The sequence below is a fragment of the Haplochromis burtoni genome, unplaced genomic scaffold (genome assembly GCF_018398535.1).
Source record: "Haplochromis burtoni strain Fernald_Lab_line unplaced genomic scaffold, NCSU_Asbu1 Contig_532, whole genome shotgun sequence".
NCBI classification, from domain to species: domain Eukaryota; kingdom Metazoa; phylum Chordata; class Actinopteri; order Cichliformes; family Cichlidae; genus Haplochromis; species Haplochromis burtoni.
Window position 1 is genome coordinate 159,896 of NW_024582893.1, and position 24,382 is coordinate 184,277.

At 40.2% G+C, this 24,382-nt stretch overlaps 1 protein-coding gene across 2 annotated transcripts; it reads right to left on the reverse strand.

Annotated features, from left to right (window-relative positions):
• Window positions 1-1,125: 1,125 nt before the first annotated feature.
• On the reverse strand, window positions 1,126-19,608 carry LOC102296783 (protocadherin-10). Of its 2 annotated transcripts, none has more exons than XM_005947529.2 (5): window positions 16,482-19,608; window positions 15,179-15,237; window positions 14,542-14,648; window positions 5,025-5,185; window positions 1,126-2,855 (listed from the first exon to the last, which is right to left on the reverse strand). In XM_005947529.2, the coding sequence occupies exons 1-5, from the start codon at window positions 19,026-19,028 to the stop codon at window positions 2,802-2,804; spliced, it is 2,928 nt and encodes a 975-aa protein (XP_005947591.1). In that variant the 5' UTR covers window positions 19,029-19,608; the 3' UTR covers window positions 1,126-2,801. The 2 variants fall into 2 exon arrangements, with proteins under 2 accessions (XP_005947591.1, XP_005947590.1); XM_005947528.2 differs by having other exon boundaries at window positions 4,802-5,185.
• Window positions 19,609-24,382: the final 4,774 nt, after the last annotated feature.

A 24,382-nucleotide genomic window follows, 5' to 3' on the forward strand; every position in this document is an offset into this window, starting at 1 on the left:
ATCCAAGCTGTGACCTCTTTTTTTTTTCTCATTCCTTTTCCTCTAATTTTCCAGTCTCATAAATAAACATACCCTGGATTGTTTCTGGGTGAGATCAGTACCCCAAAGGCAATTCATTCATGAAGGCAACCACCAGATTAGTCACATACTCTGGTCACATGTATCCCTGCTCTTTGATGAGGGCTATCTTGTGATAGACACAAACAGATCATCTCTGTTTTTAGGACGTCAAGTGAGGGACTGCTGTTTCCCTCATGATTTCAGACTCCAGTGCTCCTCTTCTTCTCTTCTTCTTTTTCTTCATGTGTCTGTGAACTTGTGCCAGGCCATGTGAAGATCACACTGGAGTGAAAGGGTGGGATAGGGATTTTTTTTTTTTTTATGAAAAGCTATTGAGGTCAGGGAATGGGGAAAGTAGAGCAAAACCATGGTGATTACTTCTTGAAAATCCAAGACATCTTTTGGGATAGAGCTATGCATTTTTTAAAACGAAAAACCATGTGCTTAAAACAACACCAAAGCAGTTGAAGTGGGCTGTGAAGATTTGAAGTTATAAATTGTTTCGTTGCCTTAGGGGAACAAATGGTTCACAGGTTCACCAAAAAAAAAAAAAAATCTTCATAAAAATATAAAAGCGCTACTGTTAATGTTTATAATGTGGTTTTAACCATATCAGTGACACTAGACTACGGTTTATTAAGTATGAGAGTGACTTTGCCAGTTTTATAAGCTGAAATATCTCAACAACTACACTGTTGTGTGATTTGGTAGAGGCACTCTTCCTTTGAATCCTTCCAACTTTCATTATGCCTGGATTTGATTCAGACAATACTATCCCCCAGAGGAGAAATCCTAATGACACCTGTGTAATCTTTTAAATGTCTCTGACTGTTGGGTAGATTGTCACAAAATCTGCTGCAAACATGCACAGTGAATTTGGCAGCTCTCTAATTTTTCATCAGCACCATCTTCAAATCAACTTGTAAAAAACCTGTGGCATTCGCATCAGCTCAGCCAGACTTTTTTTGGGGTAATTAGCAAATGTTAGCACACCCATAACTAAACTGATATGGTGAACTGAGTAAACATTAACTGATTTATGAATGCAACAAAACACACTTTAAATAACTTCAATGACACTGTTTATTTATCACCACTTGGTCTGTGTATGTATATGTGTGTGCAATTCTTTGCGCCTCTCTCCATCTTTGATGTTCATATGTACTGTATTTGTGTATGCCTTCCCTGTATGATTGCAAAACCCTTCAATATCTTGCAGTGATAGCCCTCTGTCCTGTACATGATCAAATGTTCTGTTAGTAAAAATACACAACAGGCCAAAACAACTCAACTGGTTCTTTGCTACACACAGCAAGGCCCAGCACCTGTAAGTGGTGAAAAGTAACAATCAAATAAGATCAACTTAATTCTTGGTTCATGTGAAGGGGTTTTCTGAAGCACTCTCCCTTCACTTTAATCATCTTGATTTTGTAGCACTTGGTTTTATTAGATTGAATGACGATATGAGGTGTAGAAACTAACCAATGGTTACACAGTTTTCAGAAAAAAGTATATTGTATGCGTATATATATATATATAGTTATATATATAGATTTATATTCATTTATAAGCTTTTAAAATAGCACAGTAAACACTTTGCACACATGATAAAAACCACTGAATGTGTCTGATTGTTTATGTATAGGCCAATGGCATCAAGGGAACCACACCCTCATCAAAGGAAATTTTACTTTCTCTGCAGTCAGTCAGCTCAGGAAGGAACATCAGAACTGTTACTACTTCAGAAATGAGAACATTCATTTGTGTGTGTATGTGTGTGCGTGTGTGCGTGTGTGCGTGTGTGTACGTGTGTGTGGTTTTTTTTATATAGATAAACTGAACATGAGGCTAATGAGCTTCTTTTTCTATGCAGTACTTTTGTTCAGAGCTCCTTCCTGAAGTGGCTTATCTGGAAAGATGATTGAACTCAGCGCTAGACCACATGTTCCTGTCTGTAATTGCAAGTTGGAATATTTTAGAGTTTGCACACTTTAACCACACAGAAAGAACAACAGAAACAAAAAAGAGAAGTTATATAAAGACAGTCAAGTTAAAAACCAGAGATACAGAATTTATAATACTTCACATTTTCTCTGCTTGCCCCTCTTTACCATGATTTTTTTTTCATACCTGTACAACATCTGCTCTCTCTCTCTCTCCTCTAATTGTCTCTCACTTTCACTCTGGCAGTTTGTCTCCTTACCGCAACACAGTCTCTGTACAGCTGGCTTAGTGGTGACCATAGAAATAGCTAAAGGGTTCCGTGTGACGTTGGTTGAAGTTTGTACAGAAACATTTGTTGTTTTTTTTCTTTTGTTTTTTTTCTTTATGTAAACAGGCACACACAAATTTCTAGAGGCTAACTCTTCAGTCAACAAAAACACCTTCTTGACTTAACCGTTCTCTCATCATCACACATGATGTGTATTCCTCTGTTTGTTTCAGTTCCTTTCCTCTGTCTGCTGATGACATTGTAATTTTCACATGGTCAAGAGTTTCGGCCCCGGTCTCAGTCCTGCTGAGAGAAATAAGGCCTTGGATTGCTCTTTTGATATCTAGAGGTTTACAGCTACTCAGTTTTTATTTCTCCTTTCCTCCCTCAGCAGACACAGCCAAGGCTTCGTTACAGTTCGCCACCCAAGATAATGAAGTTTAACCAAGGTTGCTGTTGTCCAGGTTGCCGTTTGTTTAGTTTTATTTCGCTGTCTCCAGCATCAGTGTTGGTGGTCTAGTAAAGGAATTCACGCTGTCTCCGACAGATCCACATGGAATGAGCTAGCAAATCCTTTTGCGGGCTGAAAAGACAGAGAACACACTCGTTAAGACAAATGACACCCTTTCCCTCGAGGCTTTTTAGTGACACAGGCGGCTCGAAATACTATCTCTTGAAGGATACGTGCCACAAAGGACTCTCTGTGAAGTTATTTATACACCCTAGAGGCTGGTTCTCACAGCATAATTGTAAAACTAATTTGGGAATTGGGTAAAAACATGTCTATCAGTGAAGATAAATGCTCCAAAATTTGGTGGCTACATGATGCATGCGTAGAAAATACACAGAGCACTAATTGATTCATTAATTATCTATAAATGGATCATTAAACATTTATAAATACTTTATCAAGACAACCCTGGTGATCAGAGTATTGCCATAGCAGCATAAGATGCTATTTTTAAAAGTAGAATATATTGCCTATTGTTTAATAAAGTCTCAGCTTCTGGGACTATTCTGATAGCCTATTTTCTTACAGAATGATGAACAGCAAAACCTTTGCTGTGGCACAGCAGGTCCATTTATTTCAACTGATAAGAAAAAATGGAGGTAACATCAAAAAAGTAAATTGAAATAAAATAAAGTTGTGAGTTTTGGACTGAGCGAATATGGAGCACATTTATCCTAACCCTGCAAGGCAGACGAGATGAGCAGACACACAGGCAGCTATATTTGGAGCAAAACAAGCTCTAGCACCTAAAGGCTAAATACCAATTATTTTTCACACAGACCTGATGTGCAAGAAGAAGATTGCTTGCCTCTGTTAAGTCACAAACAAGAAAAAAGCAGGTTATGGTGCTCATCGTTTACCTGAGAGACAGCCCACAGTTAGCATGCAGTATCATGGAGGGTGGTGGTTAACATGATGGTGACTTGACTGGAAATGACTTCTCTACTGAATGTGTATATCAAATCCATTCTCTACTCTTAGAGCTAATAGAATATTCATGTAATGTGGGAGCCTGGAAAGCAATTGAAGGTGCTAAGAAGTGTCCAGCCATCCTTTTTTCCCCCTTGCTTTCCTTAGAAATGCAAACTGGAAACTGAAGTCTCAATTTTAGTGGTTCAGTGATTATCAATATGTTTCTTTTGCCAAATTAAACTTACTTTATACTGCAATAGTTTCCTGCCTTCTTGCAGAAAACTTGTGTACGTGACATTGCCAACTGAAATATTTTGACCTCATTGTTGACAGCCCATCTCACCCACTCTTATTTATGTCATGTATTGATCCACAAGCAAGCAAGTATAGATACTCAACAGTTCCTTTGTAGAACAAAATGGACTTCAGTCCTTGTGAAGAAGAAGCAGCAGCGTGGGTTGTGTTTCACCTTTTGAGCTATTCAGTAAGGAAGTCATCATGCTCGAGCAAAACCAATGTTGAGCAAATGGAAAAAGATGTCCTCTACATCATGAGATGATCTGTCTTTTGTTTTCTCTTTGCATGCTCCAATCACACAATGTAGATATGTGGAAACATGACGTGTGCTTGTTTTGACAACCTTTACTTATATGAGCATCAGATAAAAAGGATTTTGAGGGGAGAATTTGGAAAAAAGGAAAAAGAAAGGGGCAACAGCAAATTAACACAAGTCCAATTCATTTTTTTATTATTATTTTAGAATAAGTCACATAATTACAAGCAGCATTTAGGGTTAGGGTGAGGTTGATTAAAAATTTAAGTGTCTTTTGGAGAAGGACAGTTAGAAATAGTTTACATTTTACAATTGATAAAATTAATGATAATTTACAAAAAAAAAAAAATCAAAAAACTTAACAGAACGATATAACAAAAGATAAAGCCGTAATTTTAAACTCCTTAATAAAAGAAGAAATAAAAGTTGATGAACATCATTAAAAAAGTCCAGATCAGAATCAAGAGGCAGATTCATTGTCCCCTCCTTTAGTATCTGTACTGGACCAGACCAAAGTCATAGGGTCCCAGGGACCTTTCATACTGATACTCACAGAGAAAGGTGGGTTTGTATGGTAGGGTCCCCCTATCATACTCTTTCCTCTCTAGCGTGCTGGAGCTGTACTGCTGTTGCTGCTGATGGAGATGATGGTGAAGGCTGTGGTGTGACTGTGACCTTTGGCCGTCCTTGCCAAAGGTGGAGAATGACCTATCGTTGGACGAGGCAGTGGACGAGGTCATGGTGAGTTGGTCGGAGAGGTTGACAGAGGAGGGTACCTCAGTGTCGGGCAGTGTGGCATCCATGCCGGGGACATGCAGATTGCTACGGTAGTCCGGCCCCTGACGCCCATCTGATGGCACAAAGGATGGCATCCAGCAGCGGTCAGAGTGACCCAGGGCCTTGCACTCTTCTGTACAGTTGGAGAACAGGTCAGTGCCTATAGAGAGTATTCAGAGAGAGGATGCCAAGTGCAAATGAAGAAAGCACAAATGGAAAGCCAGAAATGTTGATGGAGGACAATAAGTAAGAAAAAAGGAATGGGGTCATGATAAAAGAAGCAGTACAAATATTTGGAGTGGAAAGGGGAGATGGAGGGAGAGATGAGTGAAAGAAGAAGAGAGAACACAAGTTAGCAATCATTTGCCAATGTCGCAAGCAGAAAAAGTGCTGCAAAAGCTATTCATCAAAGAGACAAGGCCAACATTGATGAAGCGAATTGTTTGTTTTCTTCCTCACCCCATTCATTCCGAATGAAATGTGCAATCAAAGTGATGTGGTGTTGAGAAAACATTTCAACCCCCCCACCCCCCGACATCAACATCCTCAGTCTCACAATTGATTTTGAAACACCAGGAGACAAAATGCGAATCTATATTCCTTCGTCTGTACACAAAAAACGATAATTATGTTAAGAAATGTGCCACAAAACCAACAAAATAGTCACTGGCTACATAACCACACTCTAATGTCAATCATCCCTATACCAACCGACAAAGTGTGTAATTGGCACACAGCTTCTGCCAAAAACAAAAGACCACATAAAAAAGATCAAATCAACATCTGAAATGATATAATAGAATGTCAAACACACTCACGCATAAACACCAAGCATGAAGGAAGTACCAGTTGTGTTAATTAAACTGTCTCTGTGTCAGAGTGTGTGTGTGCTCATGTGCATAGTGGATTGTAGTTTTCCTGGCTCTCCAGTGAAATCTGGATGGTTTAGGAAAGCCTTCAAATGACGCGATCAAAGCAGGAGATGATCGGTTTTGGGTGAGAAGAGGAAAGAGATCTGTTTCATAAGGAAAGGGAAAAAAAGAGCAAGGGAAAGAAAGTGGGCGATAATTCCCTGTGGCTGAGTGGGTTTCAGATCTATTCTACTGATCCATTCAACTGATAGTGTCTCTATTGCTCCATTACTAACACTACACATGTACACACACAAACAAAATAATGTTAGAGAAAAAGCAGAGAAGCTAGACTCTTTTCATATTTTTTGAGAGGGTAGGGGTGTGTGGGAGAGTCTGTATAGTCAGTAGTGATCAGTGCAGTCATGTCAACGAATAAATGTGTTAATATTATCTGCCATCTACAGAGCATGTTTTTTTCTGCCATTTCCACAACCTGTCATGTATTACAGATCATTTGAACCTATACATTCTTTTCTAAAAGACGAGAACTGAGTACAGAAGAAAGTATAAGGTTAATATTGTTAGTTAAGTTTTGTTTGTTCTGTCTGGTATATTGCAACTGCTTTGCTGTTTGTTATATTTCAGTATCATGACAATTTACAAATAAATAAATAAATAAACAAAATGAAGTTGCCCTGTTTCCATGTGTTCAATATAATGATCTGAGCAATCATCAGCAACAAAAGGTACAACCCGCACTTTCTGAACTTATTTTGGTGACCTCGCAGGCTATATGCATACTTGCAGATGTTAGTCAAGGCAAAAAAGCACTTGTACCTCCTTCTCATGTTTATCAAATTAAAATAAATTAATTGTAGTTCTAGTTAATGTTCTTCTGAACAATGCTAGACTAAATCTTAAGTGCACAAATAATGCAATAAAGCTGATTCCCTTGTTGTGGAGACAGAATACAGTATCTTTCATCATCTGGAAAGTATTATGTAGGCTTAATGCATTAATAATAAAGCTGAGATTTAGGTAGGATTTTTTTGTCTGTCATTTTTATGTTAAGTGGGATAACTGGTTTCACTGTTTATGGATGCATTTATTTATTTATGTATTTATTTATTGAACTGCAACTAAGGTAATCCTTAGGCTAAAAAATGATGAGATGAGAACAGCCAGTAAACGGTTACGTATTTCGAAATAACCTTAAAATTAATTAAATCTAATTCGATGCAAATTATTAAACATACAACAAAAACATTATTGTAGTTTTGACTCTGTTGTGTTATACATCGCCAGTTATTTTAATAGTAAATATTGACCACTGCACATGTAAATAACACAGCAATATCAGTCTTTATATTGTCAGAACTACCACTACAACAGATCCCATTTCCTTCTATTTGTGCGCGTTGTGTGAATCTAATCTTGCTAATTCATGCCTCATGGGGAGTGAGAGAGGCACAAGACTGTGCAGTGACCAGAGAGCTAGAGACAACAAGGGCCAAACAGACTGGGGGGAGTCACAGATTTCAGAAACAGAGACAGCAGGCGGGCGAAACGGCAAGACTGCAGGAACCATAAGGAACGAGAGGGGAAACCTGGGCAATCACAGATGGAAAGAGCAATGGCCAGAAAAGACAAGGGAGACCCAAACCTTACAGATGGAGATGGGAAAAGGGCTAGAGAGAGGTGGGCTGAGTTGGAGGCTGGCTTTGATTTACCAGAAACAGCGTTACAAATGTCCAATTAAACATTAGCTTTTATGTGCTTCAACCCTATTTCACAAATATTTTTTAAACATTCATTCAGATGCCACTTTTCTAATTCTAATTATTCAAGGCTGTGTGGAGCAGCTGCCTTATCCGAGTTTAAATAGTTTAAAAATAGATATGTGTTAGAGCTGACAAGTTCTTTGTTTAGTATTTTACCTTACATATTTTGTTTGGTTACGAAAGATTTAAAGTCATGAGATATGTTTTTAGTTTGTATACACTGTCTGGTTTGATTGCCCCATGAGTAAGCACAAGTCACAGGTTTTTGCTGCCAAAGGGTGCATTTGTTTTTTATCATAGAAGGGATGTGGCTCAGTGGCAGCACAAACCGATCCGATGGAGAAGAAAATGAAAAATCTCTCAATTCCATCAGGACTAGTCCAGGAAAAGCTGCTCCAGGAGATATTTGTAATGCTGATTCCATTTTTGAGTGGCGTTTACTTCAATTTACCCTCCAATTCACCCCAAGAACTAATGTATATTTATGGTGTCTTTAAAGGCTGGGTGCATATAAATTATGGTATTTCTGTTAATTCCCACTTTTATATTTGCCCTTTAACCTTTTAATGGACTATTCAGAAATGTCTCTTCTCACACGTGAAGGGCGTTGACCTCAGGCCACTTTCTGTCATTTCTGAGGTATTGTGTGGATAAAGAAATTGGGTGTCATAATGCATACATATATACATTCTTAAATGTATAAACAAACGAGCAGGAAGACTGAAGCACAGGTGCGTAAACCAGACATATATTTGGCAGAAACCACATGGTACCCACACCTGCATACCAATAAAAAGTTAATACTGAAGGATTATAAGAGAAAAGGTTTGTTTGTTCCGTATTTCTCATTTCTCAGTTCGCACTGTACTCTGGAGAGGATGTAAAAATATAGTCTGCTCTGCACTGTTTACCATATATCAGGCTGAAAGTCGTGTTACAGCTTCCGAAATGCTCAGTGATTTTTTGCCTGCCAATTCACTCTTGAAAAACTGACAACGTGAACATATATGTTTGCAAACACACATACATGCTTGAAATACTCCATTAATACAGAGATATGTAAATTTACACGAGCAAACAGACAGGGCATGCATACATGACACCAAGTAGCTGTTGATCCCCGTGAAGCACCTTTTCCTCCTCAGGCAGGAAGAAAAACAACAACCAAAACAGTGACTGGCAATGACAGGCCCTGCCAGCAGCCCTATCTCTCATTGTGACCTCATCAGGCAGGAAGAACACACATACGCACTCTCACATGCGCATGCAGGAGACAATGTAAACGATGCTACACAATAAAAACCTGATCTACTTGCTAATAAGCAATCAGCACTTCTGTTCTTTTTTCTTTTCCTTTTTTCCCCCCCATTACAACTCTGCATGTTTCTGAAATCCCTTGTTGGTGTGATTTGACTAATTGCGCTGTCTGACATACATCCAGCAACAGCGAGCAGGGAAATGAAGGAAAACAATTTCTCAGGAAAACACGAGCCTCTAGTTTGAATTCATTTTGTGGGTTTACACTTAGATTTGCAGTCTCTCATTCTCTATTAGTCCCTACGAGTTTCTTTCCTTTCGTCCTCTGTCTCTCATTATTTTCTGTCACATGTAATTCTCCTTCTTTCCTCTCCTTGCCTGTTGCTTTTTCTCTCCAGATTTTGTTTTCTGCACCCTTAAAAAAAGAGCACTCCTGTTCCCCCAGGTGGAGGGTGTCTTCTATCCATACCTCTGTTTTTCATCTTGTCCTCCACTGCTCCAGAGAGAATACAGACACAAAACATCAATATTTGGACAGCAGCAGCGTACGGCAGGGGAGTAGCAGAGCTTCCTTACATGAGTTGGCCAGAGAGGCTGTGATGAGTAAACCAGAGACCTCCCAGGGCCAAAACAGAACAAGATGGCTCTCACAATTCTAGACGTAATGACAGACAGAAAAGAATGTTCCTAGCTACCATTTTCAATGTTTGTTAGGCAGCAACTACGCTGGGATGGAGAGCCAAGATGGCCCCTCCTGTAACAGTCACTGCTTGATTAAGTGCAAAGGGACAGTTTGTATGATTTGGACCTTTGTTGAATGCCAAGAAATACAGTGTACAGTTCTTTGACAATAGAACTTCTGACAGCATCGTTCTACAAAATTCTGATTTATTACTACTTAGCTTTTCTTTTCTTATTTCTGGCCTTCAGATGTTATTATAAAATTGCACTCAGAGACTATTGTTTCTAATATTTTACCTAATCTATGTATTGTGACGTCCTACTCTTTTTTTAATAGGTTTATTCAGGCAAGCTAGACCAGATGTTCAGTGACATTCATTTTCTGGAGAGAAAATGGCCAAAGCATGTTTATGACTCCCCCAGAGTTTGCAAATAGTCTTACGGCCTTACCTTTTACTTTGAGATTTTCAAGGCCTCATGTGAGGAAAAAAGAATACAATAATCTTTCACTTTTGATCTTGAGTTTTTAACAGATTCAAGGTATGTCCATGTACAGGCACTACAGCCATACTTGTGTCCTCTTTTTTCAATCACTTCAGGGTTAAAAACACATTAAATTTATTCAAAAGCTATACCCTATTTATACTGAAGAGGGTATTCATCAAGGTGCTAAAGTTGTTTGAGTGTATTAGTAATCACTGCAGGACATGTTCCTATTGTGGTTTCTTTTTCACACAGAGAATCCTCTTCCATCTACCTTAGCCATGTTACAAAGAGGTCATTCAAAATGGAAACTGTTTAAGTGCTTCCACAGAGATAAGAAAGACATCTTGCAGGAATCTGAGCAATCTCGTTAATTAGTTAATCAAACTGATTGCCAGAATTCTCTTTTATCTTTTTCTGCTCTGATTTGTATTGACTATTTTTGAATTCAACAAATGAGTCGTGTTAGTAGAAGAGATGCCATGTCCGCCTATTTCAGGTAGAATGCAAAGTAATTTTTTAATGAGAAAATGTTTATTTTTTTCATTCTGTTTCCTGCAGAAGATTTTGCAGCGAGCTCTTTTCAAATTCTTCCAATTCAAAGGCAATAAGTGTGGATCTACACAATGTTCACCAAACTTCCATCATGCCATCTTCGTTCAGAGGTTGCACATTTAAGAAAGTATTCTGCTGTCATTGTTTCTTGTTAAAAGAGCCGTTCCTTAAGAACAATGATTTTAAGCAAAAAATTGCTAAACATTTGCTGATTCCAGTGTTGTTGCTTGTTTTATACGATAGTAAACTACATATCCTTTGGACTGGTGGTCAAGACAAACAAGCAATTTTGTAACAATATTTTTAGGCATTAAACCATTTAGAGCTTTGAAATGATTTCAGTCAGAAATTAAACTAAATAAATGATGAAAAACATGATGCACAGCCAACTGATGACACAATAATTGTTAGTTGCAGCCTTTGTCTGGTATTACTATTTTAACTACGGACTTGAAAAGGTTTTCATGAGTGAAAGCTTTTCGGTTATGACTGTTTGCCTTTTGTTTGTCATTTTCAACTAAGCAAAGGAAATGTCTTCCGAATGCATTTGTGTATTTTCTTCCCCTCAACTCCTTTTCGTTCGAGTTTCCTTTATGCAAGCTTTTAAACGAAAACTTGAGATGTTCTCTTAATCATCTCACAGATTGCATTTGTTTGTTTATGACATTCTTTTGGCATAAATCTATATTTCTATGCAAACCATTTGCCCTTTAGTGTCTGGGACAATGAGAGAAGGTGCTATCAAAACACTGTGTGCTAAATTCCTCTGACAGCTTACTGACATGGGAAACTGCAACACTGTGGCCGCCACTAATTCATAATCAGCCATCTAATACACCGTTGCCACAGTGATTTAATTGTCTCATTTGTCACGGCTGTTGTTCTCACCATAACAAACGTCATGATAATGATCATTTCCAGTCTCCCACCCGTCACGCAGTCTTCCACAGCTGATCGAATGTTTCTGTGAAGCCAATTTTTTTTTCCTGATGAATATTTTATCCTCTCTTAAGTGTCACCTTTTTTTCTTACGTTCACTCACTCCTGTTGTCACCTCCAATTTAGATGATGGGAGAGCAGTGTATAATTTGGGAAAAAGAAGTCTTGGGCTATAAAAGGTGTGGCAGTCAGTCAATAGTGCTTCAGCTGTTGATGAACCAGTGCCTCACTGCAGACACGCTGCTTTGAGAAAAAGCCATTTGCCCACTTTTTAAAGGTATCTGGTGGCTCACAGGCAGTGTCCCTTTGATTTAAAACCACGTCAGGAGACTTATTTTCTAAAGTGTCAGCCGAGCGGCCGAGCGGAAAGCTAAGGCAGGTGTAGTTGATGATATGCCAACTGGAAATGGTTTTCCCTTGATTTGAAATATTCTGAGGTGCACAAAAAAGGAGAGTGTGCTGTGCGGTCCCATGAGGAAACCTTGCCTCTAACCCTCCTTTGATAATTGCTATGCAAAGGATCTAGAAATGAATTACTGATCAGCCGAGTGTTGCGGAGAGCCAACGTGTGGGGGAGACAGAATGAAGGATGAGACCCTGCCACAAACCCAAGAAAAGAATATGTGTGTGTCAGGCAAACGCATGCACACACAGAACGCAAGCATATGAAGTGTTATCTAGGCATAGTCATGTCAAACACACACATATATATGCATATTTGTGTGTGTGTGTGTGTGTGTGTGTGTGTGTGTGTGTGTGTGTGTGTGTGTGTGTTCACAGCCAAACATATGGTTGTGAACACAGGTTCTCAAGAAACACATAAAAGTACATCAGGTCAGTACAAAGTCATCATGGCTCAGGCTTTGGCAGTCTGGCTTTCTACTCGCACTAAACAAAAAACTCATACAGGAAACAGCACATAATAACACAACCAAACTTACAGAAGCTCGCAATCCACATAAGACAACCAACAGCATTCCTGTCCCTGTATATTATTAAGTAACACAGAGAAAAACAGAGACACAAATGAGCAGTATGTACACCTATATAGAGAAAATATATATATATATATGGCAAAGTGCCAACTGCTTTCCTCTTAAACTGAATCTCATTTAAGCTTCACACAGCACCATCTCAAAGGAGGAAGCCGTTTCAATACAGACATCATCACTGAGCCTTGTGTTCTACACAGCACACACACAAGCCGATTCAATACAGGTATCATGTATACACCTACATATTAAATCAGACAATGGTATACCTTTACACCTACACAGACACACACTCCATCTGGTTTTGTTTACAGAAGTCTGAGAAACTCAAGTGTCCCTCTTTCCAAAATACCAGTCGTGTGATATTACCTCCCATGGAGTGTTAAGCTGTTCCCTTCTAAATCCAACATGCGGACCAAATGTTGGTTTCCTGGTATGAAATACAGAGTACAGCACCAACTGTGTACACTCCCAGACCAGTGCCAAATGAGGTTTCTAGGAGCCAAATAAAGCTGAAGAAACATGTTACATTCAAAAATGTAGGTCTGTAACTATACTAGCAAATCGTCACAAAGGAATTCAAGACAATTTTCCACATAAAATAAGTGATAAAGTACAGTCTCAGACTTGTCCAGGATCATGTTAGGACTTATTCCTTTCTGATATCTTGAGACATATATCACATACTTATACATCCAATGTTCCTTGTTGTCTTTTTTTTTTTTTAAATCTGATCTGCTGGTTAACATTGGGCAAAATGCTTGAACAACAGCCAAATGCTACATGCATTCCAACAAGAGGTGTATGTTTAAGCAAACCCATTAATCGTTTCACAAGGGTTTTTTCTGATAAAAAAAACAAGGGAGTTTTGGATTTCTTCCAATTCTGTAGTTCAGTCTCGCACAGTTTGACCTTCCCAGCCTGTTTCATGAGCGAGGGCAGAGAGTGACACTACCACTGCTGCATACTGGCTCTCTATTTTGGCTTTGTTCATTAACAATGTCAAACACAGGAGAGCCTAATGAGGGACCATTCACTATCCTACAACACCTATCTGATCTTTTCTATTTGTATTCTCAGCATTGATATGATATTTGGCTGGCTCCCGTCTAGACAGGGGTCTTACACGCGTCGTGTGGAACAATCCCTCAGAAGGAAAGGGCAGTTCAATATGAAATGAGATTTTGTATTGCTCCACTTTTTGCCTGACTCCACTTTGATCAATAAACAGGTAAAAACCTAATAGAATTTTAGATAGAACAAGGCTAGCCTTATGATAAGACCCAAAGACATGTCTAAAGAAATCTGCATTGTTTTAAAGTGTAAAAGAGAAATGAGTGAGTAAACAGACCTGAAGTGTGAGTGTAGGTGGGGAAATGTTACCTAATCCTGATATTTTACCTTTATTTTAGCTGCAAAAGCTACAAAAAAAAAAAAAATGCAAAAGGTACTAATATTTTTTGATAAGCAGAATCTATACATCAAAGGTACTACAACACCCCAAGTGTAATGCTGATTGAAATGCTTCTCATTATATCAATTTATCTTTAATGCCTTTCATTTCACTTCAGTGAGGATATTGATTTGTGCCACCAAAGCACTATAGGCCTCACACTGCCTTAGTGCCATTTACTGTCCTTTCAGCACCACTTCATGCTGAAACAGCAGCAGACTTAAAACGAGAGAAGTCGGAATGCAAGGAAGGAAGAAAGAGAAGAGATTTCCCCCCAAATTTCCCTCCTTTTCACCCGGCTGTGAAATGTAATCAACACCTCTGGGGCCCAGTTCGTGCCAGCAAGCAACCTCGGAGTCTAGGCCTTCGCACTCTCTCAAATTAAGGAAATTAAAAGTCACCGGTCCGCACCAACAATTCAGCTTTATCCCATTCACAATAACAAACACACACTATTGAAACAGATCAGGGTAGGGTGTGTGAGGGCTAATATGTTGGTGTAATTATGTGGGGTAACTCACCGGCTGAATGACCCCGGTTTGTGGCATCGTGGTCACTGTCACCCTGTTCGCTGTCACCGTGACCACTGTCTTTGGAGCTAACAATATCTGCTTCTTGAAATGCCGAACTAAAAGAGGCAGTGGGGAGGGCAGAGAGTTGAGGTATGAAAATAGTAATAGGGCAGAAGGAGAGAGGTTGAGACAGGGAAGCAGGAGACGAAGAGAGAAGCCAGGATTAAAAGGGAAAGGAGAAGGAGTGGGAGAGTCAGAAATCAACACCACATTAATATAGTCACGGTGGCCATCAAGAGTCTAAATTGGATGTTACACATGGCATGTAATGAAATCCAGCATTACAGCTTTAATAGACGCTACTCCGTCAGTTATGGGACTGATGCCAAATTGAAGATGAGTGTTATGGATACACTGGGAACAGTGTAGCCTCTCAAAGCCACAATTAAGGATGCAGAATATATGGGATTCAAACTGATGGTTGTAATATTCATTTTTATAGACATATGAATAGGTTGTGGCTCCATGAGGCATATTGAATGTTACAGGTCTTCTGATGGTGGATTGTGTGTGGCTCTTTAGGCTCTGTGATTTGGAGATGTTTCAGTGTCTGTGCATGTGTCGCTAAATGTGTGCTTTTCACTACCTGTTGACACGTCTGGGTCTGTCCACAAGATAGCTGAGTTCTGCTCGTTGGTGTTTTGTCTAGAAAACCCACAGACAACATTGGTCACATGTGATGCCGAATAAACAGAGGAGAGAGACATATGTTTCAAAATAAGAGAAGCATTTAAAAACATGTATGGATACACTTGATGTCAACGTGTAACTGTGTAGAATAAGTTGTGGCTATGTGAGGCGGGGTACCGACGGTGCGCGCATCCACTTGGTGAGTGAGTGGGCGAGAGGAGACGAGAGTAAGGGAGAGTAGGTTAGGGAGGCGATTGAATGCGTAAATGATTGAGCCGCGCGATGCTGAAACTGAACAACCTTTGTTCACCGTGCTGCCGTGCTGGGTTGTGCACGGAATACTTAACGCACAGAAAAGGCAAGGCTGTGACTGGCTGTCTGGCTCCAGTCCAGCCAAACCGCAATCAACAAAAAGCCCCAACTCCACAGCTCCGCTGGCAGAACGCACAGACTGAGCACATCAAGTCTATTGAAACCGCTGGTCTCATATCTTCTTATAGATTCTTATATTTGCCACGCAAACTTTATAACCTCCTGGGGACATGTGCAGTATTTTGTTTATTTATTTTTTAAAAGATCCACTGTTAGGGAAAGATTCTGGCGTTGCTAAACCAGCAGAGCGAAACGCTCTCCGGGCGAATTTTTTTTTTGCACATTATAGTGCTTTATTGATTACATACTCCCTTCTGTGTAATTTTAAAAAAAATACATTCGTTTGAATGACCAATATAAGTTCCACAACTCTCCAACGTGTAGCCTAAAATTCATTAATTATTAAAATACTTTTGTAAAATTCACAAATTACACTGTTGGCCCTTAAGTGGGAACTGGTTAATATGTGCGTCAAATTAAATCGTTTTTACTGAATAAAGAATAAACATTAAATAAAACACGTTTTTCAACTTGGCGGTCTAAAGAAATTGACAAGTAAAGAAAAATATCTGGCGCACTCAACTTCTTCGCACGACGTAAAGGGTGATCTAACAGCAATCTGTTGCCAAAAAAAAAAAAAAAAAAGGACTACCAGATTTAAAAACTGACATGTCCAATCACCATTAAGCATGACAGCGGTTAAAGGCCACTAAGCACAACAGCCAATGGCACATTCCTTTATAAGTCTTTTGAGAGAGTTTGACATTAGAACAGCTTGCCATGCCTAAAAACTGGGTTAACTGTTGAAATTGGGGTTTTGTGCTCTTTTGATGCAGCTCAAAATATAGCCCAGAGAGACTGCTAATGCTGATTCAGGCCTCTCTTACCTCATTAGACAGGATACTGCCATTAGATATGATGTCCGGCTGTTGGTCACTGTAACCAGTGACTATGGCGCCGCAGGGGTTGGTGTGATCTGTGTCAGTGCTGCGAGAGGGGCTGCATGGTTTCAGAAACATCAGATCCGTTTTGGCAGATTCCGGTGTCAGACACACCTGGTAGCAGTAGGAATTCTGGTTTTGGTGATGGTGGGAGCCGAACCCCCCTCCTACGCCGCCTACACCAGACTCCTCCACGGGCACCTGCCCCACGGGCCCGACTCCTGACGTTACATTGGTGCTCTGAACTAACATGATGTCGGATTTACTTAGCTTTTTCTGTTTACGGCCACGAGCCTGCCTGCTGCAGCACGAGCCACAGCACAGGCAGCAGTCACCAGCAAGCAGGCACGTGTATATGTTGAGCTTCTTGTCCTTTTGGCAGCGCACGGCCAGCACGATCATGGCCAGTAGGAAGATAAAAGAAACAGAGCCCAGGGCAATGATGAGAATTAGGGTGAGGTCAAGGGAGGTCTCTTTTGTCTTGGAAGCTGAGCCGCGATCGACACCGCGGCCTTCATTCACGCTGTCCACTAAAATTACACTCACACTGGCAGAGGAGGACAGAGGTGGCTGCCCGTGGTCCCTCACTTCGATCAGCAGGTCATAGTAGCCCTGGGGATCCCGTTTGGGAGATATCCTGCGGGCTGTTCGTAGTTCCCCTGTCCTCCAGTCCATGCGGAACATTCCCATCTCGTTGCCCCGTAGGATGCTATATGACAGGCGTGCGTTCTCTCCATCATCTGCATCCATGGCCACAATGCGCGTCACTAGATAGCCTGGTTCCGCAGAGCGTGGCAGGTGCTCTTTGGCTGTGCCGTTTTTGCCGATAGGGGCTATCACAGTAGGAGCGTTGTCATTTTGGTCAACTATGATCACATTTACAGTAGCGTTAGAGAAGAGCTCGGGAGCACCTGAGTCCTTAGCCTGGACCATGAAACTGAACTCCTTCAGCTGCTCGTAATCAAAAGAGCGTAGTGCGTAAAGGTAGCCAGTGTCCTGATTTATTGACACATACGTGTCCACGGACATGCCCTGTATGTCACACTCCAATATGGAGTAGGTTATAAGAGCATTTTGTCCTACATCGGGGTCCAAAGCGCTCACGGCGTGAATGAAAGCACCGGGCACGTTATTCTCAGTCACATATACATCATAAACAGCCTGCGTAAATCTGGGCGCGTTGTCATTCTCGTCGGAGACGTGCACTTTAATTGACTTGCTGGTAGCCAGTGAAGGCTGACCTTTGTCTTTAGCCACCACGGTTATGGTGTATGAATCTGTGTTCTCCCTGTCCAACGGTCCGTCTGTCACAATGGTGTAATAGTTTTTAAAGGAAGATTTCAGCTTAAAAGGAACATCCCCTAAAATTTCACAGCTCATTTGTCCATTCTCATCAGAATCCCTGTCCGAGACGCTAAAAAGTGCGATCACGGTGCCCGGAGCGTCCTGCTCGCTCACAGATTCAGTCACAGTGCTGAAACCGATCTCTGGTGTGTTGTCGTTCACGTCCACGAGTTTGACAAGCACTTTGCAGTGCGCGGGGACCGCATTAGCTCCCAGATCTTTAGCCTGAACATAGATCTGGTGCGTGACACTCTCTTCATAGTCCACCTCACCCGCTACCTCTATCCTACCTGTTCTGGCATCAATGTTGAATAATTCCTTTATCCGCGGTGTGTTATGATTGCTGAAAGAATAAACGATCTCTCCGTTTTGTCCCTCATCAACATCAGTAGCATTGAGCTGAATCACGAGAGTGCCCACGGGTGAGTTTTCCCGCAGATTAACCGTGTACACGGACTGGTCAAACGTGGGCGCGTTGTCGTTAGAGTCCAGAACTTTAACGACCAAGAGAGCTGTCCCGGTCCGCTGCGGGATGCCCCCATCCACAGCCGTCAGCACATAGCGGTGCACTGCCTGCTGCTCTCTGTCCAGCGGTTTCTCCAATACCAGCTCCGCAAACTTGTTCCCGTCGCTCTGTGTTTGCACGTCAAGGTAAAAATAGTTGTTATTCGTTATGGCATATGTACTGAGCGCGTTTGTGCCAACGTCAGGGTCGAAGGCGTTCTCCACCGGGAAACGGGTCCCGGGAATAGCGCTTTCCGAGATTTCCACAGAAATGTCTGTTTCAGGAAATCTGGGTGGATTGTCGTTGATATCCATCACCTCAATCTCCACGCGAAAGAGCTCCAATGGATTTTCCAGAAACACCTCCAGGTGCAATAGGCACTGGGTGGTCTGCTTACAAATTTGTTCCCGGTCAATTTTTTCCTTCACCACGAGCGCACCGTTCTCTAAGTTCACCTCCAGATAAGGTGTCCGTGAACTAGGCACAGTCTGAAAGTGGCGAGCGGAAAGTTTGGTAATGTCCAGCCCCAAATCCTCTGCAATATTCCCAACCACAGAGCCCGGTTCCTGCTCCTCTGGCACCGTGTAGCGTAGCTGAGAGGCAGCTCCATCCAGAGTGGAGAGCAGGAATATTAACCAAATCATCTCCTCTGCCTCTGTCCAAGTGCACTTCAAAACGGAAAAAAATAAATGTTATTCCCTCTTCTCACAAGAAATGAGCATTTCCCATTTTCTCTGTCCGTAAAAGGGCAGTGAAATAAACAGCAACAAGGCTGCACGACTTTGAAATTCCTCTCCTCTGCCTCAGGTCAGTGGAACATTGTGTCGTTTCAGCTGTGAGAAGCACAGCCATTTGATCCGAGCTTCTCTGTTTTAATCAATTCAGCACCGGTCTGTGAGTTTTGGCGTCAGCGCAAACATTGCAGGCTGGAGCCAGGACGCATAGCCAACTCATAGCCTCTGCACAGAACAGACTGCCCCTTCTTCACAGAAAAAAAGTCACAAAACAAAACAGGAAATTCCACACCAGCAGAGAAAGAACGCAAAAAGTCCTATTTATGCACAACCGAAATCAGCAACAAATATAACTTCTAAAGAAAGCCTGGCGAATAACACGACTTTCTCCCTATCTTTCTCTATGAGGATGTAATCACTGCGCCTAAGCGCTCAAAGCGGATGATGTTCTCAGCTCGGCTTCTGTAAAGCAAGTGTGAGCAGCGAGGTTGGTTTTGCGCACAGCTCCTTTCCCCACCAGCCAATGATATTCTCAAACAGCGGGTGTAATGGCACCTGATTGGGGCTCCGCAACGCCAGCCAGAGAACACATCGGACCCTCATAACAAAACCAGTTAAGTGCCGCTGCGCTCCTCTCCTCTCCTCCCCTCTTTCCTCCAGGCCCAGCCTCAGTTGTAGCAGGGAAATTAAATGTTTTACACATCCAGTGAATTAAGAAAGTTGAATAATAGTGGGTGCTAGTTGGCGTTGGCGGGGCTGTGTAGATAAAACTGAAGCTTCCGTCGAAATAGTGGATTTTTTGAAAAGTTTTTTTTTAACCTTATTCGTATTACTATCATGAGGATTCCTTTTTTGTTCCAATATAACAAATATCTCACAACTTGTTAGATGAAGAGCCATGACCCTCGTGTGGCTGTCCTTGACGCAATTATTTCAACAGTTTGCTATTAAAGCGCTGCTCTGATAGCAAAGCATGAGTCAGACTGTACCAAGCATACTCACAGCCAAAGACCACCATGTAAAATGCCTGCGCAAGTAAAGACAGCTAGTGACGCAATACTCCAAAGTGCCGTGGTCACTCTCGTCTCTCTCTCTCTCTCTCTCTCTCTCTCTGAAATGCACACATCTCAACAGGATATTGGAGGAAAAAATAAAGCATTTTAAATAAAGTATACATATATCCAATGCAATTTCCTGACGAGTATCAGTATGATACAAGGTTCCATCAGAGCAGGATCACACATGACTTACTTTAATTCAGAGAAATGAAGCGTTGTACTTTAGTCCTACCGTGTTGCTAATAGCCTAAAGCCTATTAGTTCTCCTATCTTCCCGTTTTTATCATTAACCCCCTCACATGATGGCCTTAACGTTAACGTTGCGTCATGCGCTAATTTAATTCATAAAGCACATATTAAAAATGCAAATGGTGGAGTTTTGAGAGAGATACGAATAGTGGGGGTCTAACTACTTGCACACCATTTAGCGGATGACGACAAAAAGATGAAAAAGAGCGTAATTGAGGCTAATTAGCATAAGTCTCTAATTCCAAATGTAATAGATGGAGCGAAACAATATCGGCCGTAATGCAAAACGACGTGCCCATTGTGCAGTGGATTAAACAGCGAGTGATACGCGATTCTGCATCTCGCCATACAAGTCAGGAGAAACAAAGAGGAGACGTTAGATGAATTTCTACCCATGTCTGAGCTGGAGCTGTGTGACTGAATCGAGCTGACACTGGAGTCGAATCGCAGAGCGGCGCTCTGCATCTCCTCTCTCTCCAGCTCTCTCTCTGTCGCGCTCTCCGTCCCTGTCAGGGAGTTACAGACCAACGTCGCCCCCTTGCGTTAGCCCACTTTCTTTTAAAAAATTCTGTTGATAAAGAAGAGCCAACAGAACCGTTAATGCTATTTTCTAATTAACAGAACATTCACCCAGTTCCGTGGAAGGAAAGCAACATATTACATTGCTGAACTCTACTGAAATGTTCTCTTTTGTTGCTCATTCCACTTCAACATTATATCTTATTGTCCGTTTAATAAGTCTTGCTGGCTTTTATTGATACAGCGCGGAAGTATAATAATAATAATATATATATATATATAATATATATAATATATATACAGTATATATATGAATTAATTATATATATATTAATTCAAGTAACAATAGCAGTACTATTGCAAGGAAAACCTCTGTATATAGACATAAAACAAGTCAATACTGGAACTATTATACTATAGATTCATTGTTATGCTTACTTCATTTTAATTGTAGCAGGAGAGACAACTACAACCCTTGAGTTATGGAAACAATGCTAGTTGGCACTTATGGCAGTTATGAACGTGTGAATCATGAATAGTTCTGTATACAACCTTACTTTATTTTATAATAATGACTTCCAGAGAGAAGGTGCAACCTATTTAGAAATGCATCACATTAGAAGTATGAATTATAATAATAAGGTAACACTTAAGTAAAATGCCTCTTAGTTGTTTTTAATTGCGCTGCTTAAGTAAATGAGCATACTTGAATTCAAGAGCTCAGTAAAAAGACCCTGATAAGCGAAAACATGTACCGTTTTAAACCAACCATTCCATCAGAAATTCTTGTTTATATATATATTTAATAAAACAAAAAAAAATAAAAAATAAATATAATAATATAATATATATATATAATAAAACATATATATATATATATATAATATATATATAATTTTATATTAATAGAATATAAAGATATATAAAGAAATATAATATAAAATATAATATATATATATATCCTGAATCAAAATTTATTTGTAACTCTTTAACAAAGGTTGAACTGTAGGACACATTCAGCCTGCACATTAAACAACGTGAGCCACCACAACTACACCCGACTACCTTCACTACCGTTACACCTTTGTTTTTTCCTAATGTGGCATTCATAGTGTGTTCCATGTAAAAAGTCATTTTAAATGGAAAATTACTCAATGTTACTGAATTTATTGTGCACAGGCTTAATATAAGAAGTCATGTGTTCAGCCAGAATATGGGAAAACATCTAAGCATCATAGGGCCACCACGAGTAAAGACCTTTAGTAGTTCTTGTGTTTAACAGTTAATATCACTGTTAAAAGTGTCAGTAGAATGACATTATGGGTGAAATAACATTTATTTTCTTACCAAGAATGACAGTGGGGAATCAATATTACTTCATATTTGCCTGTTAAACACTAATCCTTAGAAAGCAACTGATTAGCCCAGCTAAAAAAAAAAAAAAAAAAATAGGAGAAAGCAGTCCTAGATGGTTAGTTTTTTCCTTAAAAAGACATTTTTTTAAAGGTATTTACAGCTAGCATGAAAACTTCAAACATTTAGTAATTAAGAAATGACTGAACACACACACAAACAAACAAACTAATAAATAAATAAATTCAAGTTTAAATAAGCCTGGACTGTATATAAGCATGTGTAAATATGGGACCCTAACTTGCTCACTCTAAATATTATGCTGTTATACATATATCTTTCTAAATTACACTTTTACTCTATTTTGAGAAGCCAGCTGCGATGAAGAAGATGAAGAGGTTAAGGACTGATCTATGGACTGTTTAGTCTTTGAGAAAGTCACACTTCTTCCTGTCTTCGTACTAATCATGTGCTGTCTATAGCTTACTATTCATATTCCTATTGATCTTCTCAAAGAGTTTTCTTTTAAAGGAATAACTGCAATGCTACAAAGGCATGTTAGCGTAAGAAATATGCATTCACAATTTGAAGACTTTGGTTAACTTCATTTAGCTCCATTTAATTCCTCACTTGACTCCTTGTGTCCGGGCAAGAACAACAGCCATATTAATTCCTCTTTCACTCTCGGTGCATTTATAATTTAGTGGCGCCGAAATGACAAATGGGACATAATTTTTGACAAATGATATCATAACTAGCCATGATGTGAAAGGCTAACAGACTAAGGCTGGTCTTTAGGTAAAAGCTCAGCAGGCCATTAAAATTTCATAATATGAACAAAAAGGCAATTAAGATATCATTAAGGGGGTTAGCACCCAAAGGATATACCTCAAGCTTATTACAGTGCCCTTTGATAGGCCTGTACCTAACCGCTGTTGCAGCCTGCACTTCAGAGACTTAAAAGAGATGAGTTGTAGCCTAGTGACAAACTGCTAAATGGGAGATATTGTCTCTTTCAATATGTCAACAAAAGCCTGTGTTTGAATTTAAGTGCACAATCGTGGCCAGAAAATTAGTTCAGACTTGGTTTAAACTAACTCTTGATGGTTAGTTTATAGAGGAAAAAGAAACTTGTTAATTTCTGACTGTTTTATCTCATCGGCTTATTGAAGCTCTGGGGTCATAAACGCTGAAGAAACTGTAATACAAATGGAAACAGGTCAATAAACAAACAAAATAAATGTGTAGAACAGAGCTGTTACTTCTTAGTGTCACGAGAATCAAGCTTGAGAAGAAAACTGATCAATACGTAGCAAATACAATTCACTGTTAATAACTACCCCACTCTTACTGAAGAAATTCTGTTCAGTTGTCTCATAGGGCTTTCATGTGAAATCCGCAAACAGTTGCATATTAAAAACCACACTACATCCACCCTTTAACCCTAGATGAGTATGATCAACGCAAACCATTTGTACCATTTGGGCTCCTGTAATTGCTTTAGCTTAGAAATTGCAGTGTGTTGTAAGCTGGATAAGACCATGTACAAAATGGATGGCTGTGCCCTCAGCCCAGAGTGACTGTGTGTGTGATCAGTGTCTGTCCCAGACAGCTGCAGGGTGACTCCCTGCCCTGATGGCCATTACTCAGTCTGATGGATGGAGTGATGGTGTAAAAAGTGGTGGAGAGAAAAAGAGAGGGGTAATAGGAAAGTAGGAGGACTCAAAGGAAGCAGTGGACAGCACATTAGGGCAAAATGAACAAGATAGTGAGAAGGAACAGAGGAATGGTTGGAGGAACAGAGGCCACAAGAGGTTGAAATGTTAAAGTGAAATGAGAGGAGGTGAAGGAAGAAAAAAAAGAAGTGGAGAGATGGTGATATGGGATCTGGGCATGACAGCAGTGAATAGTGCTGATAAGAAATGGAAGAGGAGGCAGAAGAGGATGCTACTTTAGGTAATTGGTTTATTTTCATGGGGAGAATCCATCACCATTTCTGTAAATACATCAGTAACTGCCCGTGATAATTTTCAGTCCTTGCTTCTCAACATGATGTAAAAATTAAAAGAGAGCGAGAGAGAGAAC

What these genes read in the sequence shown, in the direction of transcription:
- LOC102296783 (XM_005947528.2), bottom strand. Translation starts at nt 19,028, where the DNA reads ATGATTTGGTTAATATTCCTGCTCTCCACTCTGGATGGAGCTGCCTCT. An exon ending in AAACCGGGGTCATTCAGCCG is followed by an intron (nt 5,186 to 14,541) that starts GTGAGTTACCCC and finishes TACTCTCTATAG; the next exon opens with GCACTGACCTGTTCTCCAAC. An exon ending in ATACAAACCCACCTTTCTCT is followed by an intron (nt 2,856 to 4,801) that starts GTGAGTATCAGT and finishes CTGTCTTTTCAG; the next exon opens with CCCGCAAAAGGATTTGCTAG.